Genomic DNA, 15595 nt, shown 5'->3' with positions numbered 1-15595 from the left:
TAGGTGGTGGCCGAAGCACTTTACTGCGGGAGGAGGGGGGGAAGGGGGAGGGAAGGGGACTTTTAAATTATTCACTTAAATAAAAATGAGGAGGGAGGAGGATGGGGAGAGCACCCCCCAGCCCCTGTTCCCTCCGTCCATCCGTCCTCAGCTGTCCATCCAGGCGGCAGCTACACAGGCATGGGCATCTCATTGTACTCGTCCACACCCTCCCGCTCATCGAACACTGGCTCCGCCTCATTCGCATCCAGCTGTGGGGGAGGACAGAGTCAGAAATGTTGACCCCGACCCACAGCAGGCTTGGCAGGGACCAAGGACGGGGCTGGCAGGGCTGGGGAGGAAGGACAGGAGGCCTTACGCATTTCATCTCTCGCTCGGTGAAGATGCGGGTGAGCACTACCATGCGGAGCGGCACCGTGAGGATGAGGATGAAGGGGAAGGCCAGGGAGGCTGCTGTGGACATGACGGCCCAGAGCAGGGCCAGGCAGAGCAGCTGCAGGGCCGTGAACAGGTGCATACGGAGGGTCCGAACCTGGGAGTGGGCAGGGCCGGAAGAGACAGGTGAGCCCAGGTTTCTCCCCAACCTGAGGGCCCCGGTCCCTGGAGGGGCATCCAGAAGACAGATAACCCCTTTCCCCTCCCTGGGGTGGGGATGGAAGTAACTTCCTGGGTGCTTACCAGAGCCGGGTCTGCACAGACTGAATGGTGGCTGGCCAAAGGGGGTAGATGGGGGGCTGGAGGGTGACCCACACAGACCAGGAGGGGGCAGAGGCATGGGGCCCTTCCGAGCAGGGTCTCACCTTCTTGACATAGGTGACATCCGGGTGGTGTTTGGGCGGCATGAGCAGCAAGTGCAGCCGCTCATAGAACTGGATCCCGTTCAGGGAGGTAACTCCCATGTACAGGAAAATTCCAAAGAGCACGGCCAGGGGTATCTGCCGGAGCAGATCCCCAATAACTATGGAGAGGCCTGGGGGAGCAGGAGGAGAAACAGTTGGCCCCAGGGCTCCCCACCCCCAGTGGCCCCAAGACCCCTCTGGGAAGGGCAGGGGCAGGAGGCAAACATACCCACAAGCAGGGCAACCAGCAGCCCCGTCACCCGCTGCTCTTTGACCTCCTGGATCTTGGGCTTGTCCCCAGGCGCCACAGCCTTGCTCATGACAGTGAGCGCGTTGGCATGAGTGACGGAGCGGACAGTGGCAGCAGCCAACCAGGGCAGGCCGAAGAGGGCACAGATGCCACCCATGGCCACGATGAGCAGCAGGTCCAGGTGGAAGCCAGAGCCCTTCTGCAGCATGCGCTCCTTCTTGGAGATGATCAGCCTGAGCAGGGACAGGCGCTCACTGAGGCCCGGGCCCAGCTGGGCAGACAACTGTGTCTTTCCAGAGTGCCCAGCCAGTGGCCTCTGTCTGTTTTTGGAACCTAGTGGTCCTTGCCCATTCTGTCAGGATGAGAGTTCCATCACAGAGCTGAGCCCTATCCGTGCTGCCCTCCCTGCCCTAAGGACAACTCCCATCCCGTTCGGTGCCCATTCCAGCAAACGTCATTGAGACTTTCTGCTGCCTACGAAACAAACTCCAGCGCCCACTCTGGCATCCTGGGCTCCCCTCACCCAATGCAGCTGCGTCCCCCAGCCTGGCTGGGCCTCTGGCCCCTCCACGTACCAGGTCGTTCCTGTCTACACAGCACGCGCCTTGGCTAGGACCACTCACGTGGTGATCTGCGTCTCCATGAAAATGAGGATGAAGACCAGGATGGCGGGCAGCAGGCTGGCAACCATCATCCACACGGGGAAGGAGCTCTTCTCCCCCAGGGGGTTGATGACCCAGCCTCGCTTTTCTGGGGCTGTCACCGAGAATCCGCTGGGCACACTCAGCTTCTGCAGGGCAGAGAGCAGGGACAGGAGCTAGTGGGCCTTGGTGGGGGAGCCTTGAGCTGCACCGAGGGCATGTGGTGGAAAAGGCCTGGTCTTTGCCCAGTCAAGAGGCAGCTCTGGGGTGGGGGGCTGGAGGGAACAGCCAGAGGCCAGTGCCAGGCAGCACCTCCTTACTGCTGCGTGTGCTCCACCTTACCTGGGTGTAGGTGTCCTCAATACTGTAATCCACAAGCACCATGATGAGGATCGCAATGGGCACCCCAAAGTCCCCAATCACCCGCCGTACCTGTGGGCAAGCACCATGCTCAGAAGCCCCTGCCTCGCTTCAGCCCTAACTCCGAGTCACCCCCTTTTTGCCCCTGGCTCCCGCCTCCCTCCAGCCTTCCAGCCCACACACCCGGCCAGGGAAGAACCGGCTGTTCTTGAATTTGCGCAGGAAGAAGGCGATGAAGAAGGTGCCAGCCATGAGCACCAGCGACAGCAGGGCCGTGTTGGGCTGGCCCCGGGGCCTCCCTTGCCCAGACGGCCCAGCCGAGCTCCCGTTTCCTGGCCTCAGTGTGGCTCCTGCCCCCGCCCATGTGGCATTCTCACTGCTGTCTGCCTCGGAGCTGTTGGAGACGGAACAGCCGTGGAGGGGGTGTTCCTGGAAGATCTGGGGAGAGGACAAAGGACTCCATCAGCTAAACTGGTGAGATTTCAGGGCTCAGCTGTATGCTGAGGGGGACAGGCAGAGTCGGGGCTGGCCAGCCTGCCCTCAAGGAGATTGTCTCGTTGATTAAGAAAATGACTGAGGCAACCAGATGTCAGCACGGGGCAACTGGGGATTAAGAGAGGGGCTGTCTAACTCCGGGCAGCGGCAGAGTGCAGCTCCAGCAGGCCTGGAGGAGCAGGATGTGGAGCACAGAGGCCAATGGGGGCAGGGCTTCTTCAGAGCCTGACACAGACATGGGTCTGATGCCCGGACTGTGACGTGTCTGTCACCTCGGGGGGGTCTTCCCTTTTACACTTCTGGATTGTTGGCCACTTTAACAAAGCACAGCTTACCTTTGTTATTAAAAATGTGTTTTTAAGATTGACCTGAAGCCCTGGTGTGTGTGTTGGCAACAGGGAGGGTGGGGGTGGCAGGAAGAAGAACCAGCCTGCATGTGGGCTCCGTGGACTGCGGCCCAGGGGAGCTATGGGCCAGCCTGGCCTCACACCCAGAAGATAGAGCAAGAGAGGGGCAGGATGCCCCTGGGCTCCCTCCAGTCCTGAAGCCTCGCCCCTCCCGGCCCAGTTCTCGGGGGGCCTGCCCACCTTAACCAGCTTGTAGAAGGTCTCGTAGATGAAGATAAGGGAGATGAGGAAGGCAAAGATCTCCTGAGTGAAACGGGAGACAAAGCGCACCAGGAAGCTCCCCTCCAAGGCCACCATGAGCAGGGCCAGAAGCACCAGCCAGAAGCTGATCCACACGCGGCCCACCAGGTACTCCAGGTCGTTGCTGCTGCAGAACTGGACGGGGGTGGGGAGGTGGGGGAGCACAGTCAGGTCTAGAGCCCTGGGGCTAACAGGGCAGGAGTGTTTGGGCAAGAGGAGGGGCTGCTGGAGCTGGGCAGAAAAAGCCAGCCCCCGAGGAGCCTGTGCACCCTCACCGAGAAGAAGGCCTCCTCAAAGACCAGCAAGGGCCCTGAAAAGCCGATCACCAGCAGTGGCTGGGCGCCCAGCAGGCAGAAGACCACGCCCTGGAGCGCCGTGGACATGATCAGCTCTGACACCCCGATCAGGTCCTGCGTCTTCTCTCCTGGGGTGGCAGGAACCAGCTCAGGAGCTGGCAGTGGGGGCCCGTGCACACCCCGCCCCACCCCCACCTGAAGCCTGTCCTTACCCAGCAGCCCCCCAAAGGTGATGGCAGGAGACAGGGCCGCAAAGTAGATGAAGATGACGGCGGCCAGGCACTGGGGGTCAAGTGCGTCTCGGAAGTCACTCAGGTAGTGGGGATAGCGGCGCCGCACATCTCGGATCAGCCCCCCGAAGGGCCGGCCTGTCCGCCGAAGGGGATCATCTTCCACTGCACCTGCCGCCTCTACCATCTGCAGGAGCGCTGCAACCCAGGCCTCTATCAGGGCACCTGCCACAACCCCCTTCCTGCCCACCCCGCTCTCTTCCACATACAGACAGACCACCCCCAACCTGGCCCCCCAAGCCCCTACCCCAGGCAACCCAGTCCCGGCCCCTGGCCTGCACTGGCCCGTACCCTTATCTTGGGCCGACTTGGGCTCCAGCCCAGCCCCTGTGGGCAATAGCCGGCCCTGCTCCTCCCGCTTCTTGAGCATCTGGCGCTGGAAGTGAGCGACGGATCGCAGCAGCTCCTCGCCCTGCACTTCCGAGGGCGGCAGCACCACGCTGCAGTCCAGGAAGGCGTTGATGGCAGCCAACAGGTCCTCCCGCTCGTCTGCCAGGTACGCTGCCTCATGGAATTGCTGCCAAGGTAGGACTAGAACTGGTGAGGGCAGAGGACGAGAGCCAGGGGGCCTGGAGCAGGGCTGGGTGAGGTTGGGGGTTGGGGGGGCCCAGGGGGCTCTGGGGAGGGGCCAACCTTGTCCGACATGAGGGTGGAGATGGAGCGGCCGATCTCGTGGTAGTCCATGTTGGCACTGCTTGGGCCCAGCAGCAGGAAGAGGAAGCGCACGGGCACAGGCACCTCCAGCACGGCCTCCAGCTCCACTGCCTCCCGCAGCCGCACGAAGGCCATGGTGGGGCGGGAGAGGAACTCCACGCAGCCTGGGGCGGGGGGTCATCATGGGCAAGAGCAGGGCACAGGCCACCTCCTAGCCCCCAGCCCCCAGCCCCAGGGTAGGCCCAGCACCAGGCCCCCCGCCCCCAAGACCCGCCCCACATACCCACGAGGACCACCGTGGCCTCGGCATTCTCTGGGATCTTCTCCAGCAGCTTCAGCTCATGCTTGGACTTAGAGCGGGTGATGCCAGCCGGCGGAGCCGGAGGCGGCAATTCACGCTGGGGACGCAGGAAGACGGAGCTCAGCCTGGCCAGGCCCCCACCGCTGCATGTCCACGCTGGGCTTGCTCGCAGTCCCGCACCAGCTATGGTGGCCGGGACCCGACCCAGGTAGGGCCACCATCTCCCCTCACCTCTCGCTCCACCTCCAGCCGGGTCTCGGGAACACCTCCAATGAGAGGCTCGGTGACGTGGGGATCGCTCTCGGCCCCCTGGCCATGGTGATGCCCCAGCAGGGAGCCTAGGGAGCCGGCCGAGATATTGCGAGGGAAGGAGAAGTCCTTCTCGTCACTTGGATGGCTGGAGGGGCAGAGGGCGGTAAGGTAAGGAGGGTAAGGGACAGGGCTGGGGACAGGTGGGCAGGGTGCAGTGGGTGGGGCCTCACCTGTGTTTTAGCAGCAGGGCCCGCAGCACGTTGGCTCTGTCCTCGGCCTTGATCTGGTCAGAGATGACCATCTGCTCCACCACCTGGTGGGCCACCCCAGGCAGGGTCTGCTGGTCCAGGTCCAAGAGCACGGCCCCTGTAATAAGGACGGCACAGTGGGGCCCTCATCCCCAGGCCAGAAACAAGGGCTGGGGTGGAAGGAAGGAAGAGCCAGGGACGAGGGGACAGCCAGGTAAGCACAGTCCAGGGGATGAGCACCAGCCTCCAAACGTATGAGCAGGGCTCAGGGGTGACTATGGCTTGAAGGCCAAGTCCCATCGCCTCTCTGACCTGTTCCTTCCTACTCTCTCTCCCCCCAGTAATATTGTGGGGCCCAGCAGAGGCCACCCAGGCCAGGGCCTGCCCAGATGCCCCTTCCAGGGAGCACGCAGCCTCACTGGGGTGCCCCAGGCCACCCACTTGGGCTGGACTGCTCTTCACTGTTAGAAAGTTCCTCCTCCCAGTGGGCTGCACGCTGCCTCCCCTGACGTCACTCTAGAGTCCTAGTTGTGCCCTGTGGAGCACGACATAGCTGATCTGTGGCCTTGTCCACATGGCAGCCTTGAGCCATCTGGAGCTCTCTCCTCCACCCTAGGCTCCTCAACTTCCTCAAGTCCCACAGCTGCTCACAGGACACTTTCTAGACCTCTCCCCTCCCCAACTTCGGTCACTGCTCTGGAGCTGCCGTTTCATATAGAAATGAAAGTCCTTTCAAAAGTCACCAGGTCATTTTTCTGTCAAGGTCAACTTTCAGAACACAGAACTAAAGAACAAACAGAACCAAAGGCCCCTGAGCAGGCAAAACAGATGGTGGAGCCTGGCGGTGAAGCACTCACACTGTGGCCCCTTGCCCAAAGCTGGCCAGCCTCACTGAGAGCCTCTACTCCTAGTCAGGAACAATTGTGACAGCAGGTGACTCAGTCCTCAGCTGCTCAGAAACAAGCCTTCTGACAGCAACGGGGAGTGACTCCCCAACAGGAAGGAGGAAACAAGCAAACAGCAGAAACATCACACACACAGCTTGAGAAGCTGGTGTCCGTGGTCATTTAGTGAAGTTTGCACAGCCCTACAGGTTAGAGCACATTCCCCAGAAACTCTAGAATTTCAAGAAAGCTTTCTGTCAAAATTGGTTAAAGACATTGACGCATTCAAAACATACCAGCTTCAATGATCTGAAATGTCACTTAGAGAAGCCACTTGCTGGACAGGCCAGAGAAGAGAGTAGTGTCAATCTTGCCCTGCAGTCACCCAGAGACAGAGCCCGAGGAACGGCAGGCTGCATGACATCCCGAGAGGAGGACGCGCCCTCCTGGGCTCTGGTGACATTACACACTGTGTCACTCAAGAGAAATTTGGGGGCCGTGTGGTCCTCAGAGAACAGGCTTAGGCAAAGGGAGTTTCCCGGGGCAAGGATGGCAGGGGAGGAGGGCAGGGCGGGGTACCGTGGGCCAGGGTCCGGCGGAGCTCCAGGAGGCTGCGGAAAGACAGGGAGGCCACGTGGGGCTTCCCCCAGCGCTCTGTCTCCTCCTCCACGTCCTCCTCAAACTTGATCCAGCGCGCCGTTTCCCGCCACTGGGGCTCCTGGTTTTTGTCCAGCAGCAACTCATTCAGCTCCACAAACACCTTGGGGTAAGATGAGGAGACGCAGTGGGGTCAGAGCCAGAGGGCAGCCCTCGGGGCTGCTTCAGGGCAGTGTCAGTGTGGGGCATGTGACTTGATGGCATGGGGCACAGGCTCTGAGACTCACTTTCCCTCAGCTGTAAAATGGGAGCAGTAGGAGCCACCTCAAAGGGCTGGTATGGGGAGTCAGAGAAACAGCACACCAGGCACTGAGCACAGCCCGGGCTCACAGGAGGTGCCTGACGAATGTCACTCTGTATACCCACCCTGGGCTTTTGCACGACTCCATCTCCATGCATTCAGGAACTGGCACAACCAGTTAGAATGAGAGAAGAGCGGTCACCTTGGAGGGTACCGACAGGCCGAGCCATGAAGGAACTTTCGGAGTGCGGGAAATGTCCTATATCTAGGCAGGGTAGCGGGTGTTTACGTGTGCAAAGTCATTAAGCTGTACACTTAACCGAGTGCACTGTACTGCATGTCTGTTAGACTGCAATAAAAACGTTTAAAAAGTCCAGCGGAAGGGTCAGTGTTCAGGACCAGAGCCCTGGAGTCAAAGATGGGCAGCGTCCCTAAGTAACTGAGTGACCTTGGCCAATCGCTGCCCCTCATTTATGGCTGATGCCACGTGGGCCATCATCTTCACAGGTTGTGGGAGGATCAAATGAGCACAGAGATGTCTGGATTCTGAAAAATGAAGTGCACTGCTCCACAGAGCCACCTCCAGCCCAAAGGGTCCTCAAGCCCCTCGCTACCAGCTGCCAGAAAACGGCCATGATATAGAAATCAACAGTGTCCAGGATGTACATCAGCATCGTACTGCCCAAATCAACAATGCGGAAGATGTGTACGCTGCACCTTTGTGTACAGCCTGCACAACCAGAGCTGGCAACTCTGGTGCTCGAGATTATTGCCGGTCTGAGAGGTAGGGGGAGGGAGCTGTGGGGAGAAGACGTGTAGGGAGATAGTGGAAGAGCATGAAGGGGAGAACAGTACCTCGTGGGGCTTGTGGGGGGCCCGGGGCCGGGCCCGAGGCATGGGGCCAGGCTCTCGCCCTTCCCGGCCACTCTGCACGGACCCTTTGGCATTCTTCCGCACCAAGTGCCGCCGTACCCCAGGAACGTCCTCAAACCGGTGACCTGTGGTGGGTAGGGGGACAGGGTCAGGCTCCTCCTTTCTCTCACCCCTGTTGCCACCAGCACTGGGCTCAGTCCAGGCCCAGCACTCACTCTTCATGAGGTCTAGGTCAGCCGTGGCCAGCGTCTGGGCCTCACTCTCATCTGTGGGGACGCGGGGCAGCAGTGCCTGCTCTGCCCCAGTCATGCTTCCGATGCGCCTCCTCTCCTGCAGGTTGTAGCTGCGGTGCCCAGGCTGCGCTTTGGTCAGGGGGCGCCCAGAGGCACCCCCATCATCACCTCCTGCTGTGCCGCCAGCCACCGCCATCACCTCTTCCACCAGGGCTCTGGACAGAGAGCAGCCGTCAGCCGGAGAAGACCGGCCTCCTCTCCCTTGGCCAGGAGGCATGTCAGAGGAACCCAGGAAGGGGACCCCACCGGACCCCATCCCTCCTCGCTGCCCACGCTTGACAGGTGTGGACATGAAACAGGGAGGATTTTGGAAGCAGACTGCAGCACTGAAATCCAACTCTACCCTTTATTGGCTGTGCCACCTAAGCAATCACACAAGCTACTCAGAACACAAACTCAGCAGCAAAGCAGAGCTGAGGCCAGCCTCCTGTGATGTGGGGAGAGGAGAAGTCTGGAGAAGCACCCAGCGCAGGGCCTGCTCATCACAGGTTCCCTTCAGCCTCCTCCCCCTCCCAGGCACACCCTTAACCATGGACTCAAGAGGTTCACAGGGTCCTGTGTTTCTAATCAAATGGAGCAAAGTATATGGAAATAGGCTTTTGAGTTTGTAGACAGCTCCCCCTCCCCAGTCATAAGGAGGACATGAACTCCTTGTCCGTGACAGATTCTAGCTTCTGCTCCAGTCTCCCAAACCAGTATGCATCCTTTCTCTCTGCCATCGCCAGTGCATCCTGCTCCCCGCCACATCGCTCTAAACTGCTCACGGGCATCTAGCGCCTCCCATGGCTCCAAGCCCCGTGTCCCCATCACCAGTCCCTCCTCTGCCAGGTTTTCTCTGCCTACACCCACCCTCGGTGCCCTCGGTTCTGCTCACTCCCTTGCCCACAAATCTGACCCAGTTTTCCACTGCCATGCTGTCTCTGAGGCTCCCCAGGTCCTCCCAGCCATCCAGCCACCCACAAGCCTGCACCTCCAGTGCAGAGGGCCGCTGTGGACATAGCCCCACCTGCACCACCTGTCTCCCCAGTGAGTCTGTGCTCGCCCTGGAGGGGCAATGCACCCTTCACTTCCCCACAGCCCTTCGCGCTGCCTGGCACCTAGAAAACAGCAGGCCCGTGATAGTAGTGACCTTGAGACCTAGTTCAAAGTGATTTCTTCCAGGAAGCCTTCTCTGGCTAACACCCCCAAACTCCAATCACCGCTGGTACTGACACTATGCCTGAGCCAGGCCATTCGGCATAGTAAATTGTTCTAGTGCCATTTCACAAGACGACAAACAGGGTGGACTGGCAGCTCCCCAAAAGCAAGAGGGGGTCTCCTATTCCTCTCCCAGTGCTTGATGCTGCCACAGGTCGGGGGGCTGGTGGTGATGTGGGGCGGGCAGCTTAGACTGCACATCTGTTCTGTGCCAGGCTAAACCATACTTAAACCTTAATTCACAGCGCCCTTTAATCCCTACAACCACTTTGTGAGAAAGGTTCTGTTATTCTTGGTGTACAGCTGGGGAAGCTGGGGTTCAGAGAGATTGTTACTTGCCTAAATAGCTACTGAGGGGCAGGACTGGGATTGGAACCCCAGTCTGAGGATCCCGAGGCTCCTGCTTTTCCCCCACATCACCTCACTGACACCAGAAGGGCAGGTCTCTGCTTGGGGACATTACCCAGTCTGGGACCCTTTGGTGGCCCGAGGAGCTGCCTCCTGGTGGGGCAGTGATGGAGGGGGAGACGGACTGGTCCTTTCTGCCTTCCGGTCAGCACCTTCATCCTCCTGGAGAAAGAACTGGAACAGGGACCCATGTGGGCAGGTGAGGCCAGGCCAGGGACACTGCAGACATCCCCCAGGAGCCCTGCCCCGGCTCACCTGCACCGAAGACGGTGAGGAGGCAGGGGATGGCTGGGTGGGTGCCCGGGCCCCCTCAGCCTCACTGGCCTCATCCTCGTCTTCCTCCCCCTCCTCAATGGTGGGGGTCTCCCCGGTTGGGGAGGCTCCAGGGCGCCGGCGAGACTTCCGCCCAGGGCCCTGGGGTGCCTTGCGGCGGCGGGTGTCCGGAGGCAGGTGGGTGGACAGTGGGTGATGGATGTGGTGGGAAGACTGGCGGTGGTCTGCAGGGAGGAGGGGACCTGGCTGCTGGCAGGCACAGCCTCCCTCTCCAACACACTGACCCCCACCCCGGCCCCTCCCACTAGGCCTCTAGCCCATTCCTTGCTGGACAGTCAAGCCAGAGCCCCTGCTTCCCCCCTCCCTGTCTCCCTCTCACATTCGAAGTCTTCTTCCCCATAGCTGCGGCCTGGCTCCTCCCCTCCTCGAGACCCGGCCTCCTGTAGGATCTCCTCAAACCGCTCCACGCCCAGGGTGCGGTGAAGTTCATCTTCCTCCTGCTCAGGAAACCCAGCTGTTGCAGGGCCCAAGCTCTCTGGCTCTGGCTGTGAGGAAGAAGGAAGGGGTAGAGAGAACACACAGGGGCTCACCAGGACTTGTACCCCGAAACCCCACCCTGCCCAGTGCTAGAGACCCAGTACCCTCCCAGCAGCCTATTCCCTCAAATGCTGGGGACTCAGACCCCCTCAGCAGCCTTCCCTTCAAATGCCAGGGACCCAGACCCCCCCGGCAGCCTATCCCCTCAAATGCTGGGGACTCAGACCTCCTCCCTCCCCAGCAGCCTGTCCCTGGGGTTCTGGCCTATCTCGACCCTGGCTGTGCCCATTCCAGTCAGTTCTAGGGCAGATGAAAGTGTCGGCCCTGGAAGGCTCAGCAGGAATCCTGTGTCCAGCCCCAAGGTGGTGCGTGTGACCTGCGCAGTTCACAAAGCTGACAGGGAACAAACTCTCTCTGGCTGGAGGACAACTACTGAGCCCAGAAAGGAACTTCTGGAGGCACCCAAGCTAACTGACTCGGGCTGGGTCCTAGTCAAACTGAAACCCAGCCCCCGGAAGGGAAGGTAGGCTTCACCTTGTCAGGAGAGCCCCCCATTCACCTTGGCAGCACCCCACCAGCCCAGGGGCACCCCAGAAGCCCAGGTCCCCTCAGCCGGCTGCCTAGCCGCGCCCCTCCCCCACCCCCACTCCCCCCACCTGAGTCATACTGCAGGAGACGAGCAGCGGGACTGCGGTGGCGCTTTGGAGAGCTCAGTCTAGCTAAGCGGCCTGCCGCCCAGCCAGCGGCCTTGGTCCAGCCCCCCACCCACCCCCTGCTGGTCTCAGCTCCAGGCAGCTCCAGGCAGCTCCAGGCGCCGCCAAATATTTGCTCAAGAGCTTCTGGATCTGAAGGGCATTGGGATCTCCAAGGGTGGGGGTACGGAGCCCCCTTCCGCTGAGGTGCCAGAGCGGCTAGAGCAAGGAAGAGCAAGGGGAGGAGGGCTGGGAAGAAGGGCGGGTCTTGGGGAGACACTGAGGAGGGCACAGGAGCAGCTGGGGGTGGCAGGGATACTGGATACAAGAAGATGCAGGGGTCAGGGGCTTGCTTCTTCCCCGCCTATCTCCGCGGCTCTCTCCTGGCTCCCGACAAGTGGGCTCTCCACAAGCGCTGGCCCCACTCTCGCTAGAATGAGCACCCGGGAGGAAGGCCGGGAGGAAGACCGCGGAAGGTGGCTGAAGCGAGGGAGCACTGAGAGAGTGCTGGGAGGTAGGCCGGGGTGGGGGGAGGGGGTCCGGAACCCCTCACACCTGAGGCCGCAGGAGGAAGTCCATGGCCGGCAGGGGTGAACTTGGGAAGGAGGGGGAGGGGACCGTCCGCGCCCCTTCCCGGTCACGTGCCCCGCCGGGCCAAAGTGACCAATAACGGGCTAATTATGGCACTCAGGGTTAATCATTAGACTTCCCATGAAAATCGGGAGGGGGCCATGTGGGGCGGTGGCCACGTGGGGACCCGGAGGGGCAGGCCTAGGTGGCACGTGGGGCCGGGGGTGGGGCTGGGGCCGGTCTGCCCAGAACCACTGTGCAGATTGCAGCTGCCTCGAAGGCGGGGTCAGAGGAGGTCGCCAGGTTAGAGACCCAGGGTCCCCAAAGTTCCTCTCTCACTGAGGCTAAACAACCACCCGGGTCTTCAGGAAACAGCCTCAACTCCCTCCCCAAGACTGGAAGCTGCCTGACCCCCCCACCAATACCCATCTCAGAACCCCCCCCTCCATGCCCCATGCAAGGCCAGAGTAGGGATGGCAGCGCCCCTCCCGAATCCATCACAGGCTAGCCTCCCTCCTGGGCCTCTTGACCCTCTACACACACGCACACGCTGCTGTTTGACACGGACGCCGGAGCACCTGTGGCCGTGGGGAGGGACGGAGGGGAGGCCGACCAGACCAGCGGGCGATACTCACAGTGCGGAAAGAATCTGCGCCCGAGGCGGGGCGCCGGGGGGCGCTGCTCATGGCCAAATCTTAGCCCTTTTCGCTGTCGCTGCGACTTTCAGGGCAACAAGGCGGCGGCATAACCTGGGCGGGGAAAAGACCAATCACCGCATGAGAGTGGGGCCAGGCCGGCGGAGGCGCCCCGGCATTGCGCCGCCCGGGAACCCAGCCCAGGGGAGGACAGGACTCGGGGGCTTCCCGCTGGCTGGCCACGAGGGGTCTGCCAGCTGCGCAGGATCCTCCCGGACTACGAAGGGCCTTAGAGTGGCCCGTGGAGGCGGCAAGAGCAAAGAGGAGAGTTATTTATAGGAAGCAAAGCGAAGAACAAAGAGAGACAGAGGGGAGCACTGAGGCAGAGGAGGCAAAAAAGAGCCAAGAGACTAAGCCGAGTGCGGGGGAGAGAGCAGAAGGTGGAGAGAGGCTGCAAAAAAAAGGTGGAGCGGGCAAGAAAGGAGTCAAGCCCCAGAGCTGGAGAGACAGCAGCAGAGATGCGGGAGGGGGGATATGGGGGGGAGGGAGGAAAAGGACAGCCAAGCCAGAAACAGGAGCGATGACCAAGTGGTGGCACCCGGGGGGGGGGGGGGGGGCTGAACCAGAGAGGGGTGTGCTGGGGAGAGTGAGACACCCCTGGAGCAGAGACTGGGGAGGAAGGAAGGGAGAGAAAGAACTCTGGAGAGAGCCCCACACCGCAGACACTAGGCCCAGGGCAGGAGGGGGAGCATGGCGGTGCCCTCTCCCCTGATGAAGGCCAGCCAGGAGGGAAGAAGGCTCCCTGGGGGAGGGGCAGGAGGCCAACTCCACTCACTCAGTCGGAGTGAGGAAGGGAGGATAGTGCTCACAGGCCCGGCAGAGCTTTATAATGGGGGAGGGGCACGTGACGAACTGAGAGGAGGGTGGGCAGAGAAACCCTGAGGCTCTGCCCTGAGGGGCAGTCCCCATCCCTCCCTTCCCCTAGCCAGGAAAATCTGAGTGGCAGGGCTGACGCCCTCCTGACCATGACTGTAGGGGTGTCTGGGGAGGCCACTGTGTGTGGTGGGGGAGCAGAAGAGCTGCGGTTAGGGAACCTGACCAGTGCAAATCAGGGTACCCATTCATAGTGGGGGTGCACCCAAGGCTCTCCAAAGGTAAAAGTACTGAAGCTCCCCAGTGTGCTGTTGGGGGGTCAGGGTTCCCCGACTTAGGGCTAACTCGGGGGTAAGACAGGTCAGTGTAGGGTCAAACAGCAATAAGTCTGGGGGGTCAGTCCAGGGCGGGGAGCCTGAAGTGATAAACTCCTGACAAGCACTCCAACTCAGCTGACCGCTCCCTTCACCTCCCCCTGGCCGGCCTTCAGCTAGGGCACGACAGGCGTGGGGGAGAGGGACCCCAGTCAGGGGAGGAGCGTCCTGAGGCCCTGCAGGTGCCCCACTCTCACCTCCAGGCTGTGCCCTCAATGCGCTCCTCCACCTCCCCTCCTCCCTTTACCCCCGCCTCCTGAGCCCCCCTCCCCCGCTGAGCCCCCCTCCCCCGCCGTCCCAGAACACAAAGCAGCTTCTGTCCGGAGCATCGGTGCCGATAATCCGGGGTGGGGGCACATTCCGGGGACCAGCCCCGACCGGCCCAGCGGATTAGCATCTCTCCCCCTGCCCAAGGGATTAGCACCCCGGACCCCCACTTGGGCATTAACCACTCCCCAAGTGAATTCGCACATTCCACGGTTCTTCGATGTGGGATTGGCGGGCGTGGGGGGCCGAGGGAGAAGGATAAAGTGGACCGTGGATTTCAGGCAGCGCCCCCCTCCCCCAGCACAGAGCTCCACACCCAGACAAGCCAGGCCCCAAGGAGTCAGATCCAACTCTCCGGACTCGTCTTTCCCATCCCAACCCAGCTTCTCCCTCTTTTCCCTGACCCCCTGTCCTGACCTGACCCGCCACCCTCTCTTTCCGGCTCCGCCTCCCAACCCGGAGGTTGGGGGCGGAGGCCCCGGGCAACCCCCAGGCTGGGCGCCCAGGACCGGCCTGAAGGATAGAGTAGGGGGTCGCAGGTGAGGGGTGTCGTCTGGAGCCCGCCCAGGAGTTGGGAGGGCCGGCGGCGCCTCCTTGAGACCACCTCCTTCTGGTGGCAGGAGGCGCGGCACCCTCGCTTTAGGGAAATCTAAGAAGCAGACCCCGGATCCCGCTTCCGACCAGCACTCCGCTCGCCCCTCCATCCTTCTCCCCAAGACCTGGTTTCCCCGCGCCCCAGTCTCCACCCTTTCCTCCACTTCCACTCCCTCCCTGCTCCGAGTCCCGAGTTCCCCCCTTTCCTTCCCCCTCCCTTCCTCCCTCCGCGGCCCTGGCCCTCCCCCGCCGCCACCTCTCCGCTTACCCGCTTGCTCTGGACTTCTTGCGCCTGGGGTCTCCGGGTCCCTCCCCCTTCTCCGGCGCCCTTGCGCGCTCCTGACGACTCCCCGGTGCCCACCTCGGGGCGCGCCCCCGCCACTCCCAACTTCTCCCAACTCAACTTTCCCCCGCGCCGCGGCAAGCCAGCCCCCTGCGTGCGCGCCCCCCCGGCGCACCGTGCGCGGCCCCGCGGCAGCAAGGGGGAGGAGGGAGCGGGGGCCGAGACCCGGGGGCGGAGGCGCGCATCTAGGCACTGCTGGGCCGGGCACCTGGAGCTCTGCGCCGGGGAGGCTGCTCGCTGTCCCGCGGCCCGGCCCCGCGAGGCCGCCGTCTCGGGCTTCCCCGCAAGGGACTCGGGCGCCCCGAGGACGCCGTCTCTTGGCCCCATTAGGCATTTCTGGGCGGAAAGAAGCCCGCCTCACGCTGGGGATGCCAGGCAGGAAAATGGAGGCACAAAAATGATCAGGAAATTCGGAGCGGAGGAAGTTGAAATATAAATGCATCGGAGTCAAGATTCTTTCGCGCCCGACGCCCCCTCCCCGCCCGCAGTAATCCCCAGTGCCTCCAAGAAAGCCCCTGTCTGCCTGGGGGACGGGGCTAGTGTGGAGGCGAGAGGGGTGATGACGGCTGAGGTTGGATGCCCATTACCTTGAGTTGACCTAGACTTTCCGA

The 15595-nt window shown here is 61.9% G+C and overlaps 1 protein-coding gene across 2 annotated transcripts; it reads right to left on the bottom strand.

Annotated features, from left to right (window-relative positions):
- On the bottom strand, window positions 1-15039 carry SLC4A2 (solute carrier family 4 member 2). 2 transcript variants are annotated; one of them, XM_058533278.1, is made up of 23 exons: window positions 14910-15039; window positions 12534-12647; window positions 10479-10644; window positions 10082-10323; window positions 9882-10000; window positions 8144-8376; window positions 7911-8053; window positions 6737-6917; window positions 5256-5391; window positions 5005-5170; window positions 4756-4870; window positions 4452-4636; window positions 4110-4335; window positions 3741-3956; window positions 3508-3656; window positions 3173-3367; window positions 2274-2528; window positions 2073-2162; window positions 1713-1879; window positions 1069-1322; window positions 801-970; window positions 359-532; window positions 1-251 (listed from the first exon to the last, which is right to left on the bottom strand). In XM_058533278.1, the coding sequence occupies exons 2-23, from the start codon at window positions 12582-12584 to the stop codon at window positions 171-173; spliced, it is 3714 nt and encodes a 1237-aa protein (XP_058389261.1). In that variant the 5' UTR covers window positions 12585-12647; window positions 14910-15039; the 3' UTR covers window positions 1-170. The 2 variants fall into 2 exon arrangements, with proteins under 2 accessions (XP_058389261.1, XP_058389251.1); XM_058533268.1 differs by having other exon boundaries at window positions 163-251; window positions 679-970.
- Window positions 15040-15595: the final 556 nt, after the last annotated feature.

The sequence above is a fragment of the Diceros bicornis genome, chromosome 3 (assembly GCF_020826845.1).
Source record: "Diceros bicornis minor isolate mBicDic1 chromosome 3, mDicBic1.mat.cur, whole genome shotgun sequence".
Classification (NCBI taxonomy): domain Eukaryota; kingdom Metazoa; phylum Chordata; class Mammalia; order Perissodactyla; family Rhinocerotidae; genus Diceros; species Diceros bicornis.
Note: the sequence above shows the minus strand (reverse complement) of the source record. Positions and strands in the feature narration are given on the sequence as shown.